This window comes from Centruroides vittatus, unplaced genomic scaffold (assembly GCF_030686945.1).
Source record: "Centruroides vittatus isolate TY-2023 unplaced genomic scaffold, ASM3068694v2 contig_350, whole genome shotgun sequence".
NCBI classification, from domain to species: Eukaryota; Metazoa; Arthropoda; class Arachnida; order Scorpiones; family Buthidae; genus Centruroides; species Centruroides vittatus.
The window spans coordinates 1,773,827-1,796,902 of NW_027122173.1; the positions used below are offsets into that span (position 1 = coordinate 1,773,827).

Sequence of the window (23,076 nt, forward strand, 5' to 3'; positions counted from 1 at the left end):
TAAAAACACACACAAAACATGAACATCACAACACACACATTACAGAATACATTGATACACTAAAACAAAAACTTGCTGCCAAAGCACGTAGACTCAAACGATTCAAAACATGTACACTACGAAAACAACAAAATAAATTATTTACAAACAATGAAAAACTCTTTTACAGACAAATTAATAACAAAGCAAACACTGATACACAGCACAGTGGCACACCAACAGAAGAAAACTCACAACATATTGGTCTTCTCTTTGGTCCAGTGCTGTCACGCATAATGCTGATGCAGGCTGGATCGAGGAGGAGAACAGAAACTTGCACAACATACCAACTATGCCCTGTGTTGAAATAAACATAGATGATTTCCAATACACTGTTAACAGAACACACAACTGGAAGACACCTGGTGTAGACAACATTCACAATTTCTGGTACAAAAAGTTTACATCACTGCACCAGGAACTAGCTAAACATCTAACACACATCATCATCAATCCACAAGACATGCCAAATTTTCTTACCCAGGGCATCACCTACATGAAACCTAAAAACAACAATACCACAGACCCCACACAATACAGACCAATTACATGTCTTCCAACACTGTACAAATTATTGACATCCTGTATCGCAAACAAAATATACAAACATATTGAAGAACACGACATTCTAACGGAACAACAAAAAGGTTGCCGTAGAAATCACAAGGGATGCAAAGAACAGTTACTCATAGATTCAGTCATTCTACGGCAAGCACACAAACAACACAAACATACACATGGCATATATAGACTACAGAAAAGCATTCGACAGTGTTCCACACAGTTGGCTGCTACATATTCTACACATGTACAAAATACATCCATCACTCATTGCATTCTTTCAAAGCACTATGCAGCACTGGAGAACAACACTACATCTCAGGGTTAGTAACACTTCCATACAAACAAACCAAATTTTTATTAGGCGAGGAATTTTTCAAGGAGATTCCTTGAGTCCTCTCTGGTTCTGCTTAGCCCTGAACCCATTATCCAACATGTTAAACAACACGCAATATGGTTACAATATCAGACACGAAAAAACAACACAGTTTACACTGTCACATCTCATGTACATGGATGACATAAAACTTTATGCATCCACACAAAAACAACTTCATCAACTCCTACAAATCACACATTCATACACCAAGGACATACAAATGGAATTTGGCCTAGATAAATGCAAAACAGTTCACATAGAAAAAGGAATCCCGAAGAAAGAAGATTTTGCACTTGGAAATGGAGACGTTATAGAACTCGCCCTCTTCCATGGATTCAACAAGTATTTAGGATTCCAACAGGCCAAACTAACAGAACATACACAAATAAAGCAAAGATTAATTATAGAATACTAAAGTAGGTTAAATGCTATTCTCAGAACACAGTTAAATGCAAAACACACAGTTAAAGCAATAAACACATATGTCATCCCAGTACTCACATATTCTTTTAGAGTTATACATTGGACTCACACAGATCTTGAGCAACTCCAAAGGAAAACAAGAACAACACTTACTAAGCATAAACATCATCATCCTAAATCTGCCACAGAAAGATTAACCCTTCCACGTAAAGATGGCGGACGTGGCCTGATTGACATAGTTAACCTTCACTACAAACAAATACAGTCACTGCGAGAGTTTTTCTATAAAAAACAAGAAACATCACAATTACATAAAGCAGTAACTCTAGCAGACTCGAATAACACACCATTAAACTTACACTCACATCATATGGACACAACACAACATATAAAAAGCATAGACACCATTAAGCAATCTTGGGCTCGAAAGGCACTCCATGGCAGGCATCCTTATGATCTGGCCCAGGATTTTGTTGACAAAACTGCGTCAAACAGCTGGTTAGCTCGGGGATGCCTCTTTGGGGAGACGGAAGGATTCATGATTGCCATACAGGATCAGGTCATAAATACTAAAAACTACAGAAAACACATACTCAAAGATGCAACACTCACAAATGACACATGCAGAAAATGTCACATCATGCCAGAAACTATACAACACATCACCTCTGGTTGCAAGCTCTTGGCACAAACAGATTATTTACACAGACATAATCAAGTAGCAAATATAATACACCAAGAGCTTGCAAAGAAACACAAATTAGTAGACATCCACGAACCATACTACAAATACATTCCACAGACAGTATTGGAAAACAACACGCACAAAATGTACTACGAAAGAGCCATAATCACAGATAAAACAATTTACCACAACAGACCAGACATCACACTCATTGACAAACACAATAAAATCACATACATTATAGACATATCCATTCCAAACACTCACAATATACAAAACGCATGCACTGAAAAAATTAGCAAGTACACAGAACTCGCCCAGGAAATAAGGCATCTGTGGAGGATGGATAGGGTGCTTATTGTACCTGTTGTTCTCTCCTCTACAGGTGTTATACCCGACACACTACACAAAAGCCTGGGCACGTTACAATTGAATAGAAACACATACATCACACTACAGAAGGCCACTATATTGAATACATGTCATATTGTGAGAAAATTCCTGAATACAGACACACACACTGATACACTTCTTTAATTTCTGTTTTGGTTACTATGCCTTGACTTTTGTCCAGCATAGTACACAGCCACCGGTGTTAACTGAGTATATCTCACTTAACCCAACATAATAATAATAATACTTCCTCTTCTATTATTATTTAATTCATCTAGCATTGTTTGTATGCTATCAACTATAAACTGCTGACATTATTTTAACTGTTTAATCATTTTAATTATTTATTCATAATATAATAACTGAGAGTTGACTGACATTACTCACTTAGGGGTCGACCTTAGGTGAAAGGGTTACGACCCTTGCTTTGCCCGTGATCTGTCAGGATGATACCTTTTTTTTGTATGGGGGTAGTGGTTTGCTAGATGCAAAGATGACTCACACAGAGACCGTATTTACAAATTCCTACATTTATTCATATGGAAAAACATGCTTACAATGAGTTATACAATCCACAAAGTGAAGTAAGGTTGTTTCCCAGATTTAAAAGTTCCATGTGGAGAAAGTTTGCCTCCGACAATCCGATGCCAGGGGTCCAAAGAGGGTTCTCGTCTGTGGTGATCCTGGATAATGATCTGAAGAAGGTTCGTCTCTGGCGCTGTCTTGGAAGTTGGAGGGATGGAAGAGTCATCACAGGGTAGTCCGTCTTAAGTTTTGGATATTGATGTCCTTTCTTATATTCCTAGTTCAGGTCTCCTGGACTGACATTCTTGATCACCACTTCACAATCTCCCCGTGTTCTTGGGACCTCGGGCTTTTATAACATTTTTCCCCGAAATCCCAAGGTTTTGGTTGGTCTGAACGATGGTCCCCGGTAATTCTATTGGTTCCTGGTCTGTTGCTAGGGACGCGATTCGGGCCGCCGAACATCCCCCATCCGGGCTGTTCCCCTCCAGAGTTGGGTCAAGCCCTTCCCTGGATGATGAACCCGTAAATTTTACTCTAACGTGTATTTTTCTGTTCCAGAGAAGATGCAGCTGTTCAGGTCGCCACCTCCCCCCACAGGAATGTCAGCAGGTCCCACTTTGAACTCTCTGTAAGTCCAAACTTACCCCATTCTCACGATGTACGATCAGGAATCTGTCAATTAGTTTGGGAATGTGACAATTAAATCATCTCACCATGTTCCTCGGCCACACCGGTCCTGTTTACGAAATAAGTCACCAATTTAACGGCTCTAACTTGACAGCCAGTTTCTCGACAAGGGGGTAAGGTCTCGGCCTCACATAATTTATGTTTAAAGCACTGGTTAAGACATAACAATTGCACATTATCAGCCACTTGTTGAAAATGAAAGGCTCTTTTTTGCTATTTAACCAAAGATGCTGACAATAATTGAACTCTGGTTACAATACATCAAGTTTTTATAATGCATTTCAACTTTTACTGTAACTTTCTAAGACTTGATATCAAAATTAGCATTATCTATGATTACAATAAGCAGAGTACTGTATACAGCTGTTTAGTAATTTTATTAAATCATTCTGATACATTATATTACATAAATTATGGTTATTCTGTTAAATTATGATAATAATATAATTAAAAATTCTCATTTCATAAACGAGTCCAATTTAGTCCAATTAAGTTATTTACTGGAAACATCATTTCCCAGGAAGTGTATCAAAATACAGATCATTAAAAAAAATTTCAAAATTTCAATAATATACAGGATAATGTGTGTAAACTTATAGGTACCATTTGTCTGCAAAACATTAAAAATAATTTTGAGTATATTAAACTTTTGTATAATCTAACAAAGTATTAAAAAATGATAGAAAGTTTCTTAATTTTTGTGAATTTTTTTCATTTTCTCTAAAAGAACAATAAAAAAAGGTCAGTAGGCTCCATAAATGCAAGTATTACTTACAATAAATGTGTTTATTCACAAGGTAGATTTTAATAAGCAGAGAAATATACAAAACTCCTCATTTTGTAATTATTTTTAACCAGTATAATAATCAGAAAAAAGCAACTCATCTCATATGATCTATTAATAAAAAAATTTATCAAAATCACTTAATAATAATCACAAAATCACAGATTATTATTATTATTTAATCAAAAAACTATCCAAATCTTAAGAAAATAGAATAGTTAGAAAATAAATTACCATACAATAATTATCAATCTATCGTATTTAATTGGAATGTACTGTATACTTTATATAATCATTTGCATAACAAAAATTCTTAAAAATAATTTATTCAAGTTTTCCAAAATTATTTACAGTTCAAAATTAAAATGTTTATTTCAAATATTTCTGATGTGCTATTTGTTATTCAGTTTTATTTATTACTATTCAATTTGTACTGTACACAAACTGCTGTCAATTTGGTATTTCAAGAAACCAAGTTTTTACATAATTTACATAATTAGACATAATCCGTAATATCCTTAATGCATTAGCTAATGTTTTTCTGATATATTACAAATAATTCAGAATTTTTCTACTTGAAATTATTGAATCAATTGTCAGGTGTAATAAATTTTCTGTATATATTTTCAATCTCTTCAACTAGTAATCAAGTTTTAATGCATGTTTTCATTATATTACATTGTATAATTAAAAAAAAATGAAAATTATATATTGTGAAATAAAATGAACCTACTGACCCTTAACTTAAAGCTGTTTCGTAAATTTTTTGAAATATTATCAAAATATTTCTTCATATCAATTTAATAAATTTTCTTATATTTCATTTAATTTACTTTTACAAAATATAAATAATTGTACAAAATTTAAATTTGTGTGTATATTACAACTAAATATATATATATATATATATATATATATATATATTTAATTTAATTAAAAATAATTGCATCAGAATATATCTGGACAAGAGGAATAATTTCGGTCCCAATAATGTTTATCAAATAACCAGCAATCTTTATTAGGAATGTGCGGATTAGGTCCTTTTTTAAACCATCTGAAAATCAAAATTAAATATAAATATACTCTGAAAAAGTTACTCTAATGTATTTTTAATTATTTGATTACAATATAATAATTTTTTTATTTATTAAATTAAATAAAAATAAGTACCGAGGCTTCCATATTTCATTATTTTTTTTCCGCAATTTTCTAGCTTCTCTCTGTTTTTCTTCCAGACGATGTTTTTCGAATGCTGCTTCATCTAAAGACAGAAAATAATTGTTTTATTAATATTATAGATATCTATGCCAACAAAATAATTACTTAATGTAGTAATATTTTTAATATTACTACATTAAGTAATTATTTATGTATATTAAAAAGTGTATATATTAATAAGTGTATATATTAATTATTTATGTATATTAAAAAGTGTATATTAATAAGTGTATATTAAAAATATACATTAATGTATATTTTTAATATACACTTAACAACAACAAAAAAACCTGGTGCCATTTTCTGGTCATTGTCTCTTGTCTTCAAGAAACAGTATCTATGTCACAAGCTGGTCACTGATTGGTTAATCATTTGTTTATATCTCAAGAGATCACCTCTTCTCCTGAAATGCAATTCTGGACAACTTTTCTCTTGAAGAGTCTCTCATCTTCCAGAGACAAGCAGATAGTCATCTTTCAATTGTTCTTTCGTCTGTAATCTCAATTTCATTATATGCAATATGAATGACTTGATGCTAGTTGCACTATACAATTGTATTAGAAAACATTATCTCAAAATACACTTTCCCAAGATAGAGATAATGCTTTAAATCTTTTAAAGTGGCCACATTACATTTTACTTGGGGCCCATTGACTCCATCTACAAATGTGTCCTTATTCCAATCCAGTCCTTTTAAATGCATACATCTTTTTTTAAAGATTTTTTGTAACGATTAATTCGTCCTGGCCATATATTTTTATTTCAAATATATTTTTAAATTTATATGAAATGCCACCACTAGAGAGATATTTTAACTGTTTTACATTTAGAGGCAGACAAGCAACCTATAAAGAAAAGTTGACTCCACTATGAAATTGTTAATTCCAGGCCTAGGAGCACTATTTCCCCTTTGAAAAAGTGAGAAAAGTGAGTTGAAATACAGAAAAAAGTGAATGCAATAGTGACAAAACAAAGTGAAAACACAGAAGGAAAACTCAGCAAAATAGTGGTAAAAATTGTTATTTTCTTTTTATTCTGTTATGGTTAAACACATTTTAAAAATTTCTGTATATACTGTAATATAGTAGCCACTCGTTATATCGCGTTTTTTCGGTCCCCCAAATTTTAAAAGCATTTGAGTCAATTAATTTAAAATTACCAATTGCCACTGAATTTCTATTTGTAACGAAATACGAGAAAGAGCTAAATATGCAGAACAGGTGGATAGATCGGTTGTCATTTGTTTCCTTTTGATATAAAAGTTGTTTATTTATTAGTTTTAAGTACAGCCTCCTCATTTACAAGTTTCTGTGAATTCGAAATTTCATACCTTTATGTGAATTAACGGTATTGCGTCAATTCACACAAAGGTGTGAAATTTCGAATTCACCGCATAATGTGTAAAGAAAAGATCTCTTTAATTCTGAACGAAAACTTTAAAATTTTTATACAGTAGTAACTTTATTTTGCTTTTTAGAGAATTTTTACTCTAATTTTATAAGTTTTGATGTTCTATTATATATTCAATATTTATTTTTTTAAATTTTCAATTACAGCATTTATAATTTTTATTGAAAAATATAAACTACACGAATTTCTAATAAGCGATTTATATAGTACTGTATAATAAAATCGCAATTGATGTTTTGTTTTTATATCGACAGTATTTGTCTTTCATTGTCATTGTTAAAGAAACAATAATGCTAAATGGGCGTTCATGGTTTCGATGTTTATGTAAACGTCAATTAATTCGATATAACCTACGAATAAAATTCAGGATTGAAAAACTAAGCTTATTTTATATCAGAAACACTTGCTGATGAAAGAATAGCGATTCCATAGCATGTATAATCTGTTCAGTAAAAGCCCAGAATTTTTATTACTCGGTTATATCGCGTTTTTTTTTCTGTCTCCCGATAACCAGTGGCTTCTGTATTTCAAGTAAACCATGAATACTTGAAAAGTCTTTGGCTTCTGTAAATAATCAGTCATGAAAGATGATGTTCTTTTATTAAGATTATTCTGCATGTTATCAGCTTCCTTCTTTTTCGCTTCCTCTTGCTTTTGAACACTTAACACTAATAAGCATCACACGTGCTGCTTGTACTTCATTCATGTTCTTGCTGTTAATAGCCTTCTCCAGTTTCTTTTTTTGTTTGCTGCTTCTAACTTGGACTGTCGCATGTATTTCATTTTCTTCTACATTTTTCTGGTTTAAACTCAGTTGCAGTTCCATAATCTTCATGTTACGAACAACTTTCTTTTGTTGTTCTTCAAAACATTTCTGTGCTCTTTTTTCCGTTTCTCTTATTCTTTTAACTTCTTTTCATTTTCCAATCGTTCTTGATAATTTCTATGCACCGAGGAAGCTAATTTCAGTCGTCCTTTGTAATAGGTACAAGATATGGGCTTTTGTCATACATGTTCAGTCCCTCTTTAACAATCAAAAGTGAATTAAGCATTCTTTCCAACACTGATGCTCTATCAGGAGAAAGTGCCCGGCATAAAATTGATTCTCTCTTTCATGGGAACGGGATTTTCGATGCTAATTTCACTAATTTGGCTATTCTCGGATATTTATCATTATCAGAAACTGTTTATTTTTTAATGCTTCGAGATGTGTAAATATTGATTTCAAAATAAAATAATAAATCTGAAATAAATATACAGTACTCCAAATAATATAAGTAAAATAATATTTTATTAATGATTTCATAAATAAAAATGAACTTGTTCCTGCAGATGACTAAAAACAAACATCGTTGCAAAGTTGTTAACCTTTGGGAAGCGTGTGAAAATCTTTCTCACAAGCAATTACGTGTTGTACTTTTCACAACACTTCAAATATTTTAATTTATTTGGTAAATTTTATATGTAAATATGAATTTACATTTTCGTTTACTTTTTTAGTCTCTCAATTAATGCACAATTATAATCGGCATAAGAGAAGATTAAAAAATGGATATTTCACAAGCAAAGTAATCACACATTTTATGAAAATAACACTTACTATATGGAATAATTATACTTGTAGTCAATTTAAACATACATTTATGGGAAGATGTAGATGTGATTTAACATTAACAATATGCTATGAAATCATTAAAGTAATTTTATTAAACTCAAGTTTATGAAATTATTTAAAGATAAATCAAGTAAAAAAATATTTTTGTAAACAACAACTCCATAACCCGATTGTTAATTAAAACCAAATAATCTGCCAAATTATTGGGCTATAACCAGGATAACTAAATGGTCAGAAACGAAATCTTTTTTAGTGGTAGGAGGTTACGCTACTATCTCGTGTTAATTTTAATAATTATATATTTTGAATTTAAAAGCGGCAGCAGTGTTGTCAGCTTGAGAGATTAATCCCTCTGCGTAATGTGTTTTCCCCTGCAAAAGGACTTTAGTGATTTTATTAGAAAACAGCCAAAACCGCAGGGATGCTTAGAATACTTATTTTTAAACTCTGTAGAAGGAAATGCAATTCGGATAAGGTAGATTTTGGCGAATAATGAAAATATGGCATGAGTACATAACTTTACTCAACACTGGCTTCTGAATTTGTAATGAGAGGGAATTTTTAAGTGCATAAAAGATTTTTTTAAATACGTTAAATAAATTTTTGTTTCCTGTAACCTAACGACACTGAGCGGGCAGATGCAATTTTGAGTCTGCTCAGGGCCGCGTATTTTCTTCTAAAAAATTCTATTCCGATAGTCTGATAATTCGGCAATTCGTTTGGCTTTAAAATTATTTTTGGTTTGTCCCACATCTTAATTAAGCATGTGAAAATGACCAAAAAAGTGAGAAAAGTGAGAAAATGACCTGAAAAGTGAGAAAAGTGAGGATACTTCAGAAAAGTGAGTACAAGTGAGAAAAGTGAGCGACTCCAAGGCCTGTAATTCCTCAAATGTGCGTTTGAAAGGACTGGATTGGAATAAAAACACATTTGTATGTATTATCTTTAAGGAATCTTTTTTTTAAAGATTTTTTGTAATGATCATCTAATTTCTCTTTAATTCAATTTGTACACTTTTTCTAACTAAATTAGTTTATCACAATTTCTATTTAAGAGACAACATTATCCACAACATTAAAAACATTATAAAAGAAATACATATCTTTGTCAAAACTGTGTGCTTTATTTAAATCTTGTGCTTTCCTTACCACAATCTATAATTTTGTACTCTGCATCTCCGGAAGATGAGTTTTGTCTCGTTCCGACATCATTTGTCTCTTCCTTAAGAGACAAGAGATAAGTGACAAAAATACAACCCATTGTTCCCAATTGTAAAAAAAAAAAAAAAAAAAAAAAAGCCTTAGTCAGCAATATTCAAAACAAACAGCACATACTTATCAGGCTACATTAAGGCTGATTAATTAATAAGAAATTAAATAATTTGGCTAAAGATAAGCATTAAGTCATCAACTCATCAACTCATGTTAAATTTAATACAGGTACTCCTCACTTTACAACCGAGTTCCGTTCTGACGACTACGTCGTTAAGCGAATTTGTCAATAAGCGAGGAGCTTGCACTGGGAATATAGGATAATTGTAAAATTATAAAAATTATGCAACAAACTTCAAATTTATTCATAAAAGACATGCATATGTACATATTATCATTTGTTTATTTGGTTATCTGGAGCTGTACAGGGTCCAGGTAAGGGAGATGACAACAGTGAAATAGAAGTTGTACCTTCAAGGGTGGACGTCTTAGATATAACAGTCGAAAAGAAACTCATAATTGTGGTTTGCATTATAATAATCTTTTTTTCTTGATAAATTTCTCTATAGCACTTCAAATGTTCAACCTTACTAAAACGTTCAGTATTTAGATCCATAGCCTCAAATTCCAACATAGCTGCATTAATTTTGGAGAACACACCAGCTAACCCATGTACCTTGAATTTCTTTTTCACTTCTTTCCTCTTCCAAATGCTGCATCGCTTTTAACTTTATTAAATCCTCATTTATTAGCTCACCATCGGCATAATCCACTAATTCAGCAATGTCTTCCACTTCAACATCTAAATTAAGTGCATTGGCAAGGCCCGCAATTGTTTGAATTACATCAAACTGACTAAAAAAGTATATAGTATGTTCAGTTCGCATGTCACCAATTGCCACTGATTGACTCTAGAGCTGAGAAAGGGGATTCCCCAAATTGTAGATTGAAACTCGATTGGTCGTAAGTGCGAGTGGTTATTAAGCAGATAGGTCGTAAAGTGAGGAGTACCTGTAATTAGAAATATTTTTAAACATGAGAAAGTTAAGTCACCATCTCATGTTTAAAAATTACTAAACCATCAATACACCTTTCTTTCTGAGATATGCTTAATCAAAACACTAATGTTTTCAACCTAATATGAAAGGACATCTTCAGGTGTAACTGAAATTAAAATGTATTTTTAAAAACTTAACGTTTAAACGACAGAACGTCCAAACATTTTTACATTTAAATTTAAAACAAATATTAGATAAATTAACAAACAAATAAATAAAATAATAAAACAAAATATATAAAATGAACTAAAACAATAACGATATAAATAATGTAATAAAATACACAAAAAATGCATCCAATTATAAGGGCAGGTGCAGACTAAGAATTTTTATGTTTTAATTTTTTTTTCCTGTGACTGGTATTCTTGCAAAATCAGTCTTTGCCTGGAGCTTTTTATTATGTTGGCTGTTTTCAGTCTTCATGAATAGATTTCCTGATCGGCATTTTTGTACCATTTTTAATGGTCAAGCTATTTGGTTGAGAGTCCTATAAATCAAAACGGGAGATAACTCAAATAGTTTATTTTCTACCTTCTGTGAATGGATGGATGATCAGGTATTGAGGCCTAATGTGTTCAGGTTGCTCTGGGACTACTGATTTTGAGTGAAGATTATGGTCTTCCCCATGTCCTCTCTTTCTGAACTGAGAGTTTGGGAGGTGTTGCATAATTTCAGTTTCCATATTTAATTGATTACACTTTGCTTGCTTTAATATCTCCGGTCCTACTCTGACCCCGAAAGGGGAGTGGGGTTCACTGCAAGTCCTTAACACACTGGCTTTTCCACCCAGGGCTCTGAAACAAGTATAGTCTAGTAACAGAATGACATTGGGTAGAGGATGCCCTCCAACTCCCAAAATCCAGGGGTCCTTCCTCTAAACCAGGGATGGGCAACCTGCAGCCTACAATGCATAAAATGTGAATAAATATATCAATTTTCCAGCTTAAGGAAGTATGCAGCAAAAATTCAAATGTTATTTTTACAACTTATGTATGTGAATAGTTTTTCCCGCAATGAATTTAGTAAAAATTAAAACAAGAAACCGGCTAACAGACACATCAAAACTAATTTAAAACTAGCAGTGACGAATATTTAACCAAATATTTCCAATATATTACATTTACATCAGTTTCAGAAGCTAAATTAAGTATACCTATGCTAATTTATAATTATATATGAATAAATAATTCTGATTTACCAACATTTTTTTTTTCTCTTTCTGTTGTATGCGGCCCGCATCAGTTCAAAAGTCTTAAAATGCAGCCCTTACATAGAAAAAGGTTGCCCACCCCTGCTCTAAACCACTCTGTCCAATGCTCACCCAGCTGACAACATAGCAAGATGATACGAGAGCAGATGTCCTTTATGACCAGCCTGGGTTAGGCATGGCCATCCGTCTACAGGGAAGCAGGGGCCAAAGAGGCTATTAGGCACAACCCCCATTTTGATCATCCCTGTGAGCCGTGACCTCATCCTCCAGATTCCCCCTTTCTCCTTTACGGGTCACTGCACGTGGCTAACATGCATGTAGGCTCAAACATTTGAAGCACTTACCAGCCTATTGCTAGGCCCAAGCAGAGGGTGTTCTGATAGGTTGGTCATCAAAGTCCAAGATATAAAACACCATAAACCTATGTCATTGTCCACCATTTATGTCAGTGTCAAGTGTCTTGGGATGCAACCAATGGCTCAGGCTATAGGGATGCCACTCCCCAAACATTTGTTTGATCAACTGTCCTTGTGCAAAAGCAACTTTTTTCCACTAACTTTTAATCACTTTTTGATTGTTTGTCACTATGTTCAGCACTGTAAGACGGTCTTGTATAAGTTGTCACTGACAGAGTTTATAACTACAAAATCTATTAATGTGGTCATCATTCCTTCAGATGATTAGTATGTTGTCTATATACCTTTTAAATAATATAAATTCATTTATGAAGTTTGGTAAGATGTTATTTTCCAATTTTCTTTCAAGTAATTTACAGAGGTCCCAATACTGGGTTTCCCATGAGTACCACTCTATTCTGTGTAAAAACACCCTTCAAATGCAGAGGCATAGGAAAATGCAAAGGAATGAAGAATGGCATAGAAAAATCCATCATTTCTGTGATTTCAGATTGGTATTTATGGGCTTCAAGATGTAATGCACAAAGTCTATGACAGCATCCATGCACATATTCAGTTTAATAGATGGGTATATGCTTTCACATAGTCTAGAATAGTGATAATTTCATCTGCCATTAAACTTAAACAAGATTTCTTCAAATCGGTGTTATTGAGTTCATTGTAGAAAAGTTGTAAGATGGCATAACTAAGGTTTGCATTGTTTTGTCCATTAAGGTGGGCATATGCTTTTTTTTATGACTAGTCTGAAAAGCTTTTATTTGTGCATTTTATCAAATGCAAATAATTGTGGAAAGGCTGGTGTTGGTATACATATTTTCTTATGAGACAGTAACACTGTTAGGGGCCAAGTTTGATTATTGACAGATCTGGATGTAGATATTATGATGTTCTCAGTTACTTCCTTGCATTCCATTTGATATATTCTTGTAATGCATTACTGTATGTTCATTTTTCAATATTACTGATTACCTTTTATCCATTCTGGTTAGTATGCATTTATTACTATTCAACCATTTCCTTGTGAACTGGATATTATTCTGGACCTTGTTATGTCTGATTCTTTTTGTTGTACTCAACAATAGTTTTCCATCTAAAGTATTCTGTTGTAATATGGTCCATTCCTTTTTAACCTCAGGAGTGACAGTTGTGAAGTTCAGTTCATTATGTGGTATCAGTACATATACTGGACTTGTTTTTAGTTTGTTGCACTTTAGGTGGTATATAATGTCATGACAAACATGGAATGTGCTCACCTCCATTCAGGCAGGTTTAATAATATATAACTTCAGTATCCATTTCAATTTTTTGATGATTAAGTTTTAGCCTATGGGCCCCTTTCTCCTGTAACTTAGCAACATATGTATTAGGTGTATATATTGTGTTATGGTCTCTAGTGTAATTAGTTCTCAATCTCAATTACTTATTTTAATAGCTGGTACTTGGTAGCTTTAACAAAATATATAGACTTGTTAAGGAAAGCAGTCTGGTCAATAATTCACTCTCAGCTGGTAGGTTAATCTGTATACATGGTATTAACTTAAACAGTGGTCACACCTAGTGATTTCCAGTCCCGCAGCCAACTGCAACTGCAACAAGCGTGAGTTGCACATGGCTTGTCATGGTCACATTGTTTATTGGCGTTGCAACTTGGAAACGTAAGACTTCATAATAAACCAATGAAATTACAGTAGCTTGTTTTTGACTACTTTTGTAAGTTTAACAATAGTTTACATTCTATTTCAGAGTATTTACGGAATTTTAGCCACTTTTCTTATTAAAATGGCAAGTAGTTCCTTTTCTGCAATGAATAAAAGAAAAAAAGGCGATTATTTTGTTAGAGTTGGCAAGAATACATGAAAAAGTACAATCTTCGATAAAACGAAGAATTAAAATCCCACAAATATTTGTGAGCCTGAATAAGCTCAATCAATCTCAATTCTGTAAAAATATCAATCCTCTTACTTTCTGCCATGATGAACTATTTTCAATGTTTTTACTGTATGATGTAGCACAAAGGCATTTGCTGATTGGATGCATGTTTGCAATCGACACAAGTAGAACAAACATTATTTTTCTAGTTGCAGCTGCAGTCGTGCTGGTTTTTGAAAGGGGTTTACTAGTTAACAAGAACAGTCGTTGCAGTTGCAGAAATCACAAGATGTGACCACAGCTTTAGATTCAATGATTCTACACTCCAATAAGAAGTTCAATTTAACTGAGATCTTGACTAGCTTGATAAAGACAAAATGCACAATAGACTGCTAACAGTCTATACAGTTTGGCTGATGTTGACATTTGATATTACAAGCTAACAAATTTAGTTTGGAAGAGGTCCAGAGTTTAATAAAAAATGAAAATGTCAGACAACAAGCACTTTGAGCTTTCCACTACCTCTGTCTTCAAGTCCACAGCCTAAAATCCAGAAGCAATGTTTGTCAAGTTTTCCTGCAGTAGGAATTTTGTTAAAATAGGTCACTTGTTTGCCGATTTATTCCATTATGCATCTTATTAGGTCAGGCAACTAATAGTCATGCTATTAAAAGGTCAGTTTGCTCAGGTGTAGGCAACCAAAATTCATCAACCCCAATGACTATCTCCAAAAAAGTATATATGTTATGGACAAAGTGATTAATACGGGCATTATGAATAATGACCAACAAAATCGGGCATTGTAATAAATTTCAATAATTTATCAAATTGACCAGTCATTATGAATACTGCTACCACCTTGTCGGGCAAAGTGATAATAATACGTTGAGGAGTGATCATCTGATATACGCTAGCCAATCAGAACTTACATCTTAGTTGCGCATGCGTATTGCATTTAGTGCCAAATTTTAAATTTATGTGACCAGTAGTTAATCTTTTTTCTTTGACAAAAGTAATGATCATGGAGGAATCATTAAATGACATGAACAACTGATTAAACGAGTTAATAGCAGAAAAAAGTGAAAACAATTACATTTTTACAAAATCTGCATATTTGTTAATGATAGAAAAAGCGAGAGTCAAAAATGGAAGTTACTTCTAACTTACTGGAAGAATATCAGTTAATAGTACTTTGAAATAATTCACAAAAAATAAATATTTCTAAATGAAATAAGTGGAGTTTATTTTAATCAAATTTAAAATTCGGTACTAAACACGATACACACACGCAACTGAGTGCTGATTGGCCAGCGTATGTCAGATGATACTCCTCAACGTATTATCATCACTTTGCCCGACTAGATGGTAGCAATATTCATAATGACCGGTCAATTTGATAAATGAATCAATATTTATCACACTGTGTGGCCTTTTTGGTCATTATTCATAATGCCTGATTAATCACTTTGTCCATAATATATACATTACTAAATGAGTTTGAAACCTTGTTAAAATAATCATTTCAATGTTGAATAGCTGTAAACAGTATTTACAGTATGTAAATTGTATGCAAAACAATTTCCATAACAAAGCGAGACTGTTTTCTTTATATGTATGTCAACTTATAATATGCACTTAGAAAACCAAGAAATTTTAATGCAAGTTAATCCTCTGCCATAAAAAAAACCTGGATTTTCAGATGACCATAATTTCAAAACTACTGGCTATTGCAGCAAGTATATGCTACATTATCATACACAAAGATATAGAGAATACTTACTGCCCCTGTGGTGACGACCCACAGGAATATCTCTCTCTCTCTTTCCTTTGTTTGCTTTATCTTATTGTCTTCTGATTATTGCAGTTTTGAAACAATGACTAGGAATAAAATTCATAATGAATTTGTCTAAAACTTATTTTTTAATGAACAATTGTAATTATAACAAAGCTTAGTGTATTTTTCTGCTCATATTTCTTTTGCTGGAAGCAAACAACAAATATCTGATGCTGGGTGTCCAAGGGGCCCACCCCTAGTACAAGAATAAAGAAACAGGACATTCAGATGAGAAGGCAAGCAGAGAACAGTTGAGTATTATTCTTGCCCCAGATACAAGAGAGGAAAGTTAAGGACATGGTGAAAAATATAGATTTAGAGCAAAATGAAAGCAGAGCTCCTTCAGAGGCTTGGTCAATAGGTTTATTTTTATTTTTTACCAGTAAGAAGACTTTATGATTGTAGTAGCTATATTCAAGAAAACATTTCTTCTCCCACTGTCTTTCTTCTTTGCCAAGAACAGCAAATAACAATGGACCAAGACTAAGTTGTGTGATTTCTTCATGTGTATTTGTCATAACTGATTTCCTTGGCTATTGGAAAATTGTTCCCTTTGTCATTGTTAAGCAGCCAAAGTCATTTTGTATAATTGTTGATATATGATTGTGTAGTTAAAGGTCAATTTGTACATTGTCAAACTGTCACAAGGAACTATTCTTCACTTCTGATGTTTAGTATGTAATTGATGAATTTTTAATCATTGATACTGATTAAGGTTTTCTTTTGCTAGGTTCTTCCCTAATCAGATCAAGTGTTTTGAAATTTTTAATAATTGTAATTTGTATTTTCGCTAGTAATTGATTTTTACTATTGTAATTAGTGAGTTGAAATTGTAACATTTGAGTTTTGTAATATTCTTTGTAGTTGTAATACCTTTCTTGTTTTGTTCATTAGAAAGTCCAATACTGACATTCCTATTTTAATAAAGTTTGATTTTAACAAACTCTGGAGTGAGATTGTTTTTCTTAAGTATGGACCTTGAAACTTAAATATTGTGTTATTGAAAATTATGATTATTCAGCCAAGATATTAGATTTATAAAAAACATAATATGTCAAATAACAAATATTGTATTTTTAACATTAAACAAAGAGGTCAATTAAAAAAATACTTGCATCCAATTTACTTTTATAGTAGTAAAATTTTTGAAAAATTTTTTTATTAACTTACCCACATTACCATTCTCTAATAACTGTATATCTGGACGTAAACGACTGTCAGTTGGTGGAAGAAAACTTTTCATGGAATCATATAGTTCATTTAATGCCATTGCGAACAAAGTGAAATTATAATACTATAATAAATATAAAAATTCATGTTTTTAAAAACTGTGAAGTCTCATATATATATATATAATAAAAGAATAATATAATAAATTACATTAATATACATACAACTTTAAAAACTTATTTTAAGATTATACAATCATCCAAGCTCTAATCAGCTATCATGTATGAAGGTTGATTAATCATTGTGTATTATTTGTAACTTAAAAGAAAATATTTTAAAAACTTTGTCTTACCAGAAGTTTACTGATGAAACAGAAAATTAAATCATATGAGATTACTATTCATACTACATCATTGATATACAACTAAAATTACATTAACATAGCTGACATCTTACATGAACTTTAATTAAAATATTCTTTTTAAATCAATCTTCAAAGATAAAGATCATTAAATTTTATAATCATTGGAACAAAAAAATGCTAATGAAACACTACATCAAAAATAGAATGAAATATGTTCTTGATAGCAAATAAATATATGTAATTATGTCATATATAAATTCTAGTGTAATATTATGTATGAATTTGATTGTTTCAAATTAACAAATGCAATAATTTTAAAAGATAATTTAAAAAAAATATAGTTTAAGATGAAAATTATAAAATAATAAATTTAGCATTCATTATGACGTAAGCAATATTTTTATAAATATTTAAAATTTAAATATTAATTGGAATCAAAATGCAGAATAATAATAATTTCTTAATTTCCTTACCTAATAATTTTCAAATATCAAATTTACAAAATAACTTACTTCCATTGAATATTCTGGTCTAGGTTCAACTTCCCATAATAATTTTGAGTCTTTCAAATCAACCATTACATAATTTTCATCCTGTTTTTCTTGATTGTCTATATTACTTTCAACCTAAAATACAAAAATTCATCATATGCCAAAAATAATTTATTTTTAGCTTAGTGTATCTATTCAAATTTCTGTTGAATTTAATTATTAATAATTTATATTTTCAAATCTAAGTGAGTTTATAACACGTAAATTGTCTTTACAATTTCTTCTGTTAACAAAATGATGATTCACATCTAAGTTAAAATTTTGTTAAATGTTAATTTAAATGTACAGTTTTAAAATAAAGAATCAAATTAGGATATTTTATCATTGATGATATAGGTCATTAATAGAGATGAGTGAATATCACTTTTCTCAAATTCAAATATTAACCAGATCTCAAATACCCAAAATACTTAGTGAACTTAATTACCTTCTACAACTTATAAAGCAAGTTAAATAAATTATTTCAATATTTTGATTTATTTTATTAATAAATTAATAAAATAAATCAGAAGTAAAAAGAATGAATGTATTAAATTTTAAAAACAAAACTTTAAACTTTTAATTTTGACTTTGAGTTTTAAAGTAGCTTTATTTCAAGTATTCATATCTCAACTATAATAAATTAACGAACGATTGCTCTCATTCTCATCTAATGCAGATTTTTATTTAAGAAAACAAGAATTCAAAAACATTCAGGTCTAATGTGCTTTTTTCCTTGTCACAAATTGCCAATGGCAAAAAAAAATTTATTTGTTTAAACTTTAAAATGTTCAAAAAACTTTTTCACAACACTGCTGTAAATGAATCAAACCTCCAAAAACATTAATATAAGACCAATGAAGAACTTAATTAAATATGGTAACATATTTAATTAGAGTTCTTCACTGATCTTATATTAAGGTTTTAGGAGTGTTTGATACTTTAAAATGTACAATGGAAAATATGGTTTATCAAACCATCCATAATACTGCAATAATTGTGTACATTTTAATAAAAGACACTTGTTAATTATTCAAATATTTTTAATTTTTGGATTATCCCCCCTTGGTCACTTTTGGATCTGCCACTGTAATTGTATATATGACAGAAATTTATTTCTTTTGAACTTGAAGTATTTATATAATGTTGAATGCTTTTGAAAAATTAAAGGATATATCAATTATTGTTTCACTAATTAATTAAAGGTTACTAATTAATCAGTTTTAATAATTTATATTTATCATTTTTTGTTTTTTAATGGCATAATAATGCAATGAAAAAAAAATATTTATCATCATGTTAAATTTAAAAGATTTCCAAAAATATATGTTAATTTAAAAATGTTTGTTAAAATTAATGTAACTGTAAAATATTTTACATATACAACTTTTTTGTCATTTCATCAATCTACAAGGTGATCATAATTAAAGAAATGGTCAGAGCCTGTATATAAAAAACTATTCAGCGAGTCTCAGCCAAATTTGGTACACACTGTCCCAATTATAAAATTTTGATTTTTTGGAAAAAATTTTATTTCAAAATTCAGCTGCTAGGGCAAAATCTGCCTCTTCTGTCCTCTTAATGTACTTATTTCTTATGTTTCATAATAAATTTTGGGTGTAAAAGGGGAGTTGCAAAACATTCTTCACAATTCTTAAATAGGTAAACAGTCATGATGCTCATTTTAATAAGTAATGAATGATTAAGCAAATTTTATCATTTAGCTGTTATTTTTTCAAGAATACTCTGCATCTGTTCTGTTAATGCTGCTAGATGCAGAGAGATGTTTCAAAATTGTCATTTCAGCATTGCAACAGAGATATTGTCTGAATATCACAATCTTTATGCAAGATGGTACATCCCACATACTGGCCTAAATGTGCAAGCCTTACTACAACAATATTTTTTACATGAGAGAGTGATTAGCCAATCATTTCCAATATCACAGCTGCCACATGTGACTTTTGATTGAGGACTACTTAAAGTTCTTGTTTACAAGGCAATATTCTCAACCTAGCTGTTGTAAAAGACAATTTTACCATGTGCTACAACACATCCATTTCACCATTAAGTGACATGTGCAGCAAATGCAGTTTTAAGAACATGGAGACAAAAGCTACAGCTTTGTGCCCTTTATGTAATCATCAGTTCGACATTTCACATCTGTAACTGAAATAAAATTATTGCATTTTGTTTCTTAACTCCTGAAATGCATCTTACTGTAAATACATTTACTAATGAAAATTAAGGAAACAGACAAATTTTGCTATGTTGAATTTTGAAGTAAAATTTTTTACCCAGAAATTGAAACTGCATACTTAGGTCAGTACATATATCAAATGTGGCTGAAATCTGTTTAAATTTCTCTTACAGAGCACTCTGAACAACTACACTTTAATCATAATCACCATGTATAATAAATTTGGAAAAACAATACCATAATGAACAACAAATTCTGGATTATTATTAAGCAACAATTTAATACTAAAAGATTATAAAATTGACTTTGATGTCACTACAGACATCTGTAGTGACATCAAAGTCAATTTTGATGAATAATACATTTATTATTTTGTAATTGTAAAAGCCTTACTGTCCTTAAATTCTAATATTATTGTTAATTGTCTGCTTGGACTCTACTTATTAATAGGACTTTATACTGGTGTTTAAAGATTGGCATAGTAATGAGAGTTAGTTCAGGAAAGAACAAAATTTCTTTATCATATCACCTGTAGTAATAATTTCTGTACACATACGTGTTTCGGGCTAGCATGCCCCTCATCATCAGTATTACTACCAAACACTAAAAAGTAACAATAACAAAACAAATAAGTTACTGTATAACTTAAAATTTCTTAGCAATAAAATACAATTTTAAAACTTTGATGTCACTACAGACATCTGTAGTGACATCAAAGACATTATTTTATCTTTTTATACAGACATCTGTATAAAAAGATAAAAACATAAACTAATAAACACATCAATAATATATTAATATCGAAGTTTAATGTTTGATGTATACTTAAATATATGCCTTAGCACTTTCATCCATCAAATAAATTTTTTATAGCCAATATGTATCTGTTTTACAATTTGTTAATATGTGATTTCAATTTCAATCTATCTTATAAGATATATTTAAACAAAATAATAAATGTTATTGTTAATTGTCTACTTGGACTTTACTTATTAATAGGACTTTATACTGGTGTTTAAAGATTGGCATAGTAATGAGAGTTAATAAAGAAATTTTGTTCTTTCCTGAACTATATCACCTGTAGTAATAATTTCTGTACACATATTATACATGTTTCGGGCTAGCATGCCCCTCATCAGCAGTATTACTACCAAACACTAAAAAGTAACAATAACAAAACAAATAAGTTACTGTATAACTTAAAATTTCTTAGCAATAAAATACAATTTTAAAACTTACTGTAAATTCATATTCCAATCCCGAGTATAACTGGATATTTCTTGTTTTACAATTAAACATTTCACTGTATAATTAAAATTAAATAAATAAAGTAAATAAAGACTGTAAATTATTATTTACTTTATTTATTTAATTTTAATTATACAGTGAAATGTTTAATTGTAAAACAAGAAATATTATCCAGTTATACTCGGGATTGGAATATGTATTTACAGTAAGTTTTAAAATTGTATTTTATTGCTAAGAAATTTTAAGTTATACAGTAACTTATTTGTTTTGTTATTGTTACTTTTTAGTGTTTGGTAGTAATACTGATGATGAGGGGCATGCTAGCCCGAAACACGTATGTGTACAGAAATTATTACTACAGGTGATATGATAAAGAAATTTTGTTCTTTCCTGAACTAACTCTCATTACTATGCCAATCTTTAAACACCAGTATAAAGTCCTATTAATAAGTAGAGTCCAAGCAGACAATTAACAATAATATTAGAATTTAAGGACAGTAAGGCTTTTACAATTACAAAATAATAAATGTATTATTCATCAATTTAACCTAATTATTTATTTGATAATCCAAAACCATGTTGTAACTCTTCTTTGTTGCTTAAACACTACTTAGTGTAATAAATTTGAACACTTGGCATTCTTTCATCTTTATTTTAGTTCAGCTGATATGCGTTTTAAATTACACATTTCAGGCATAACCATTTATATGTATTTTTTACCTTTTTTATGTACTGTGTGTATTTTTATTATATTTTTTAGTTGGCTGAAGAAAGGCATGTTATGCCCAAAATGTGTAATTTAAAATGCGTATTAACTGAACTAAAATAAAGATGAAAGCATGCCAAGTGTTTGAATTTATTACACTACATAGTGTTTGAGCAACAAACTAATTATTTATATTTATTATTTATTTTAAGAGGAGTTATTTCAGAAATATACAAATTTTTTTCTTAGCATTGTGTTCATTTAACATATTTTTATTGAATTTTTTCAAAAGAAAATAATGTTATAGCTGTTATCCCTTGAAAATACAATTGTTCTATCTCCCAATTTTTAAAATAATGAATTGAGAATCTACCAACTGTCTGTGTGAACTGTTGGTAGATAGAAGAATTTGTAACCAGATAGCTGTATAGACAGTTAACAGTATACATGTAACATTTAATAATTACAGTAAGTTAAATACTGCAGGTATCAATATTTATGTAATAGTGGCTGAAGAGAGTCTAGTGAAGATCAATAT

The 23,076-nt window shown here is 30.7% G+C and overlaps 1 protein-coding gene across 3 annotated transcripts in view; it reads right to left on the reverse strand.

Moving 5' to 3' along the window:
- Positions 1 to 4,053: 4,053 nt before the first annotated feature.
- LOC136974557 (oxysterol-binding protein-related protein 2-like) overlaps positions 4,054 to 23,076 on the reverse strand; it is a 116,215-nt gene continuing 97,192 nt past the window's right edge. For all 3 annotated transcript variants that reach the window (XM_067269473.1, XM_067269474.1, XM_067269472.1), the window contains 4 exons: positions 18,367 to 18,480; positions 17,491 to 17,614; positions 5,650 to 5,740; positions 4,054 to 5,533 (listed from right to left, as the gene is read on the reverse strand). In XM_067269473.1, coding sequence (XP_067125574.1) covers positions 5,428 to 5,533; positions 5,650 to 5,740; positions 17,491 to 17,614; positions 18,367 to 18,480 — 435 coding nt within the window. In that variant the 3' untranslated portion in view covers positions 4,054 to 5,427. The remainder of the gene's footprint in view (positions 5,534 to 5,649; positions 5,741 to 17,490; positions 17,615 to 18,366; positions 18,481 to 23,076) is intronic.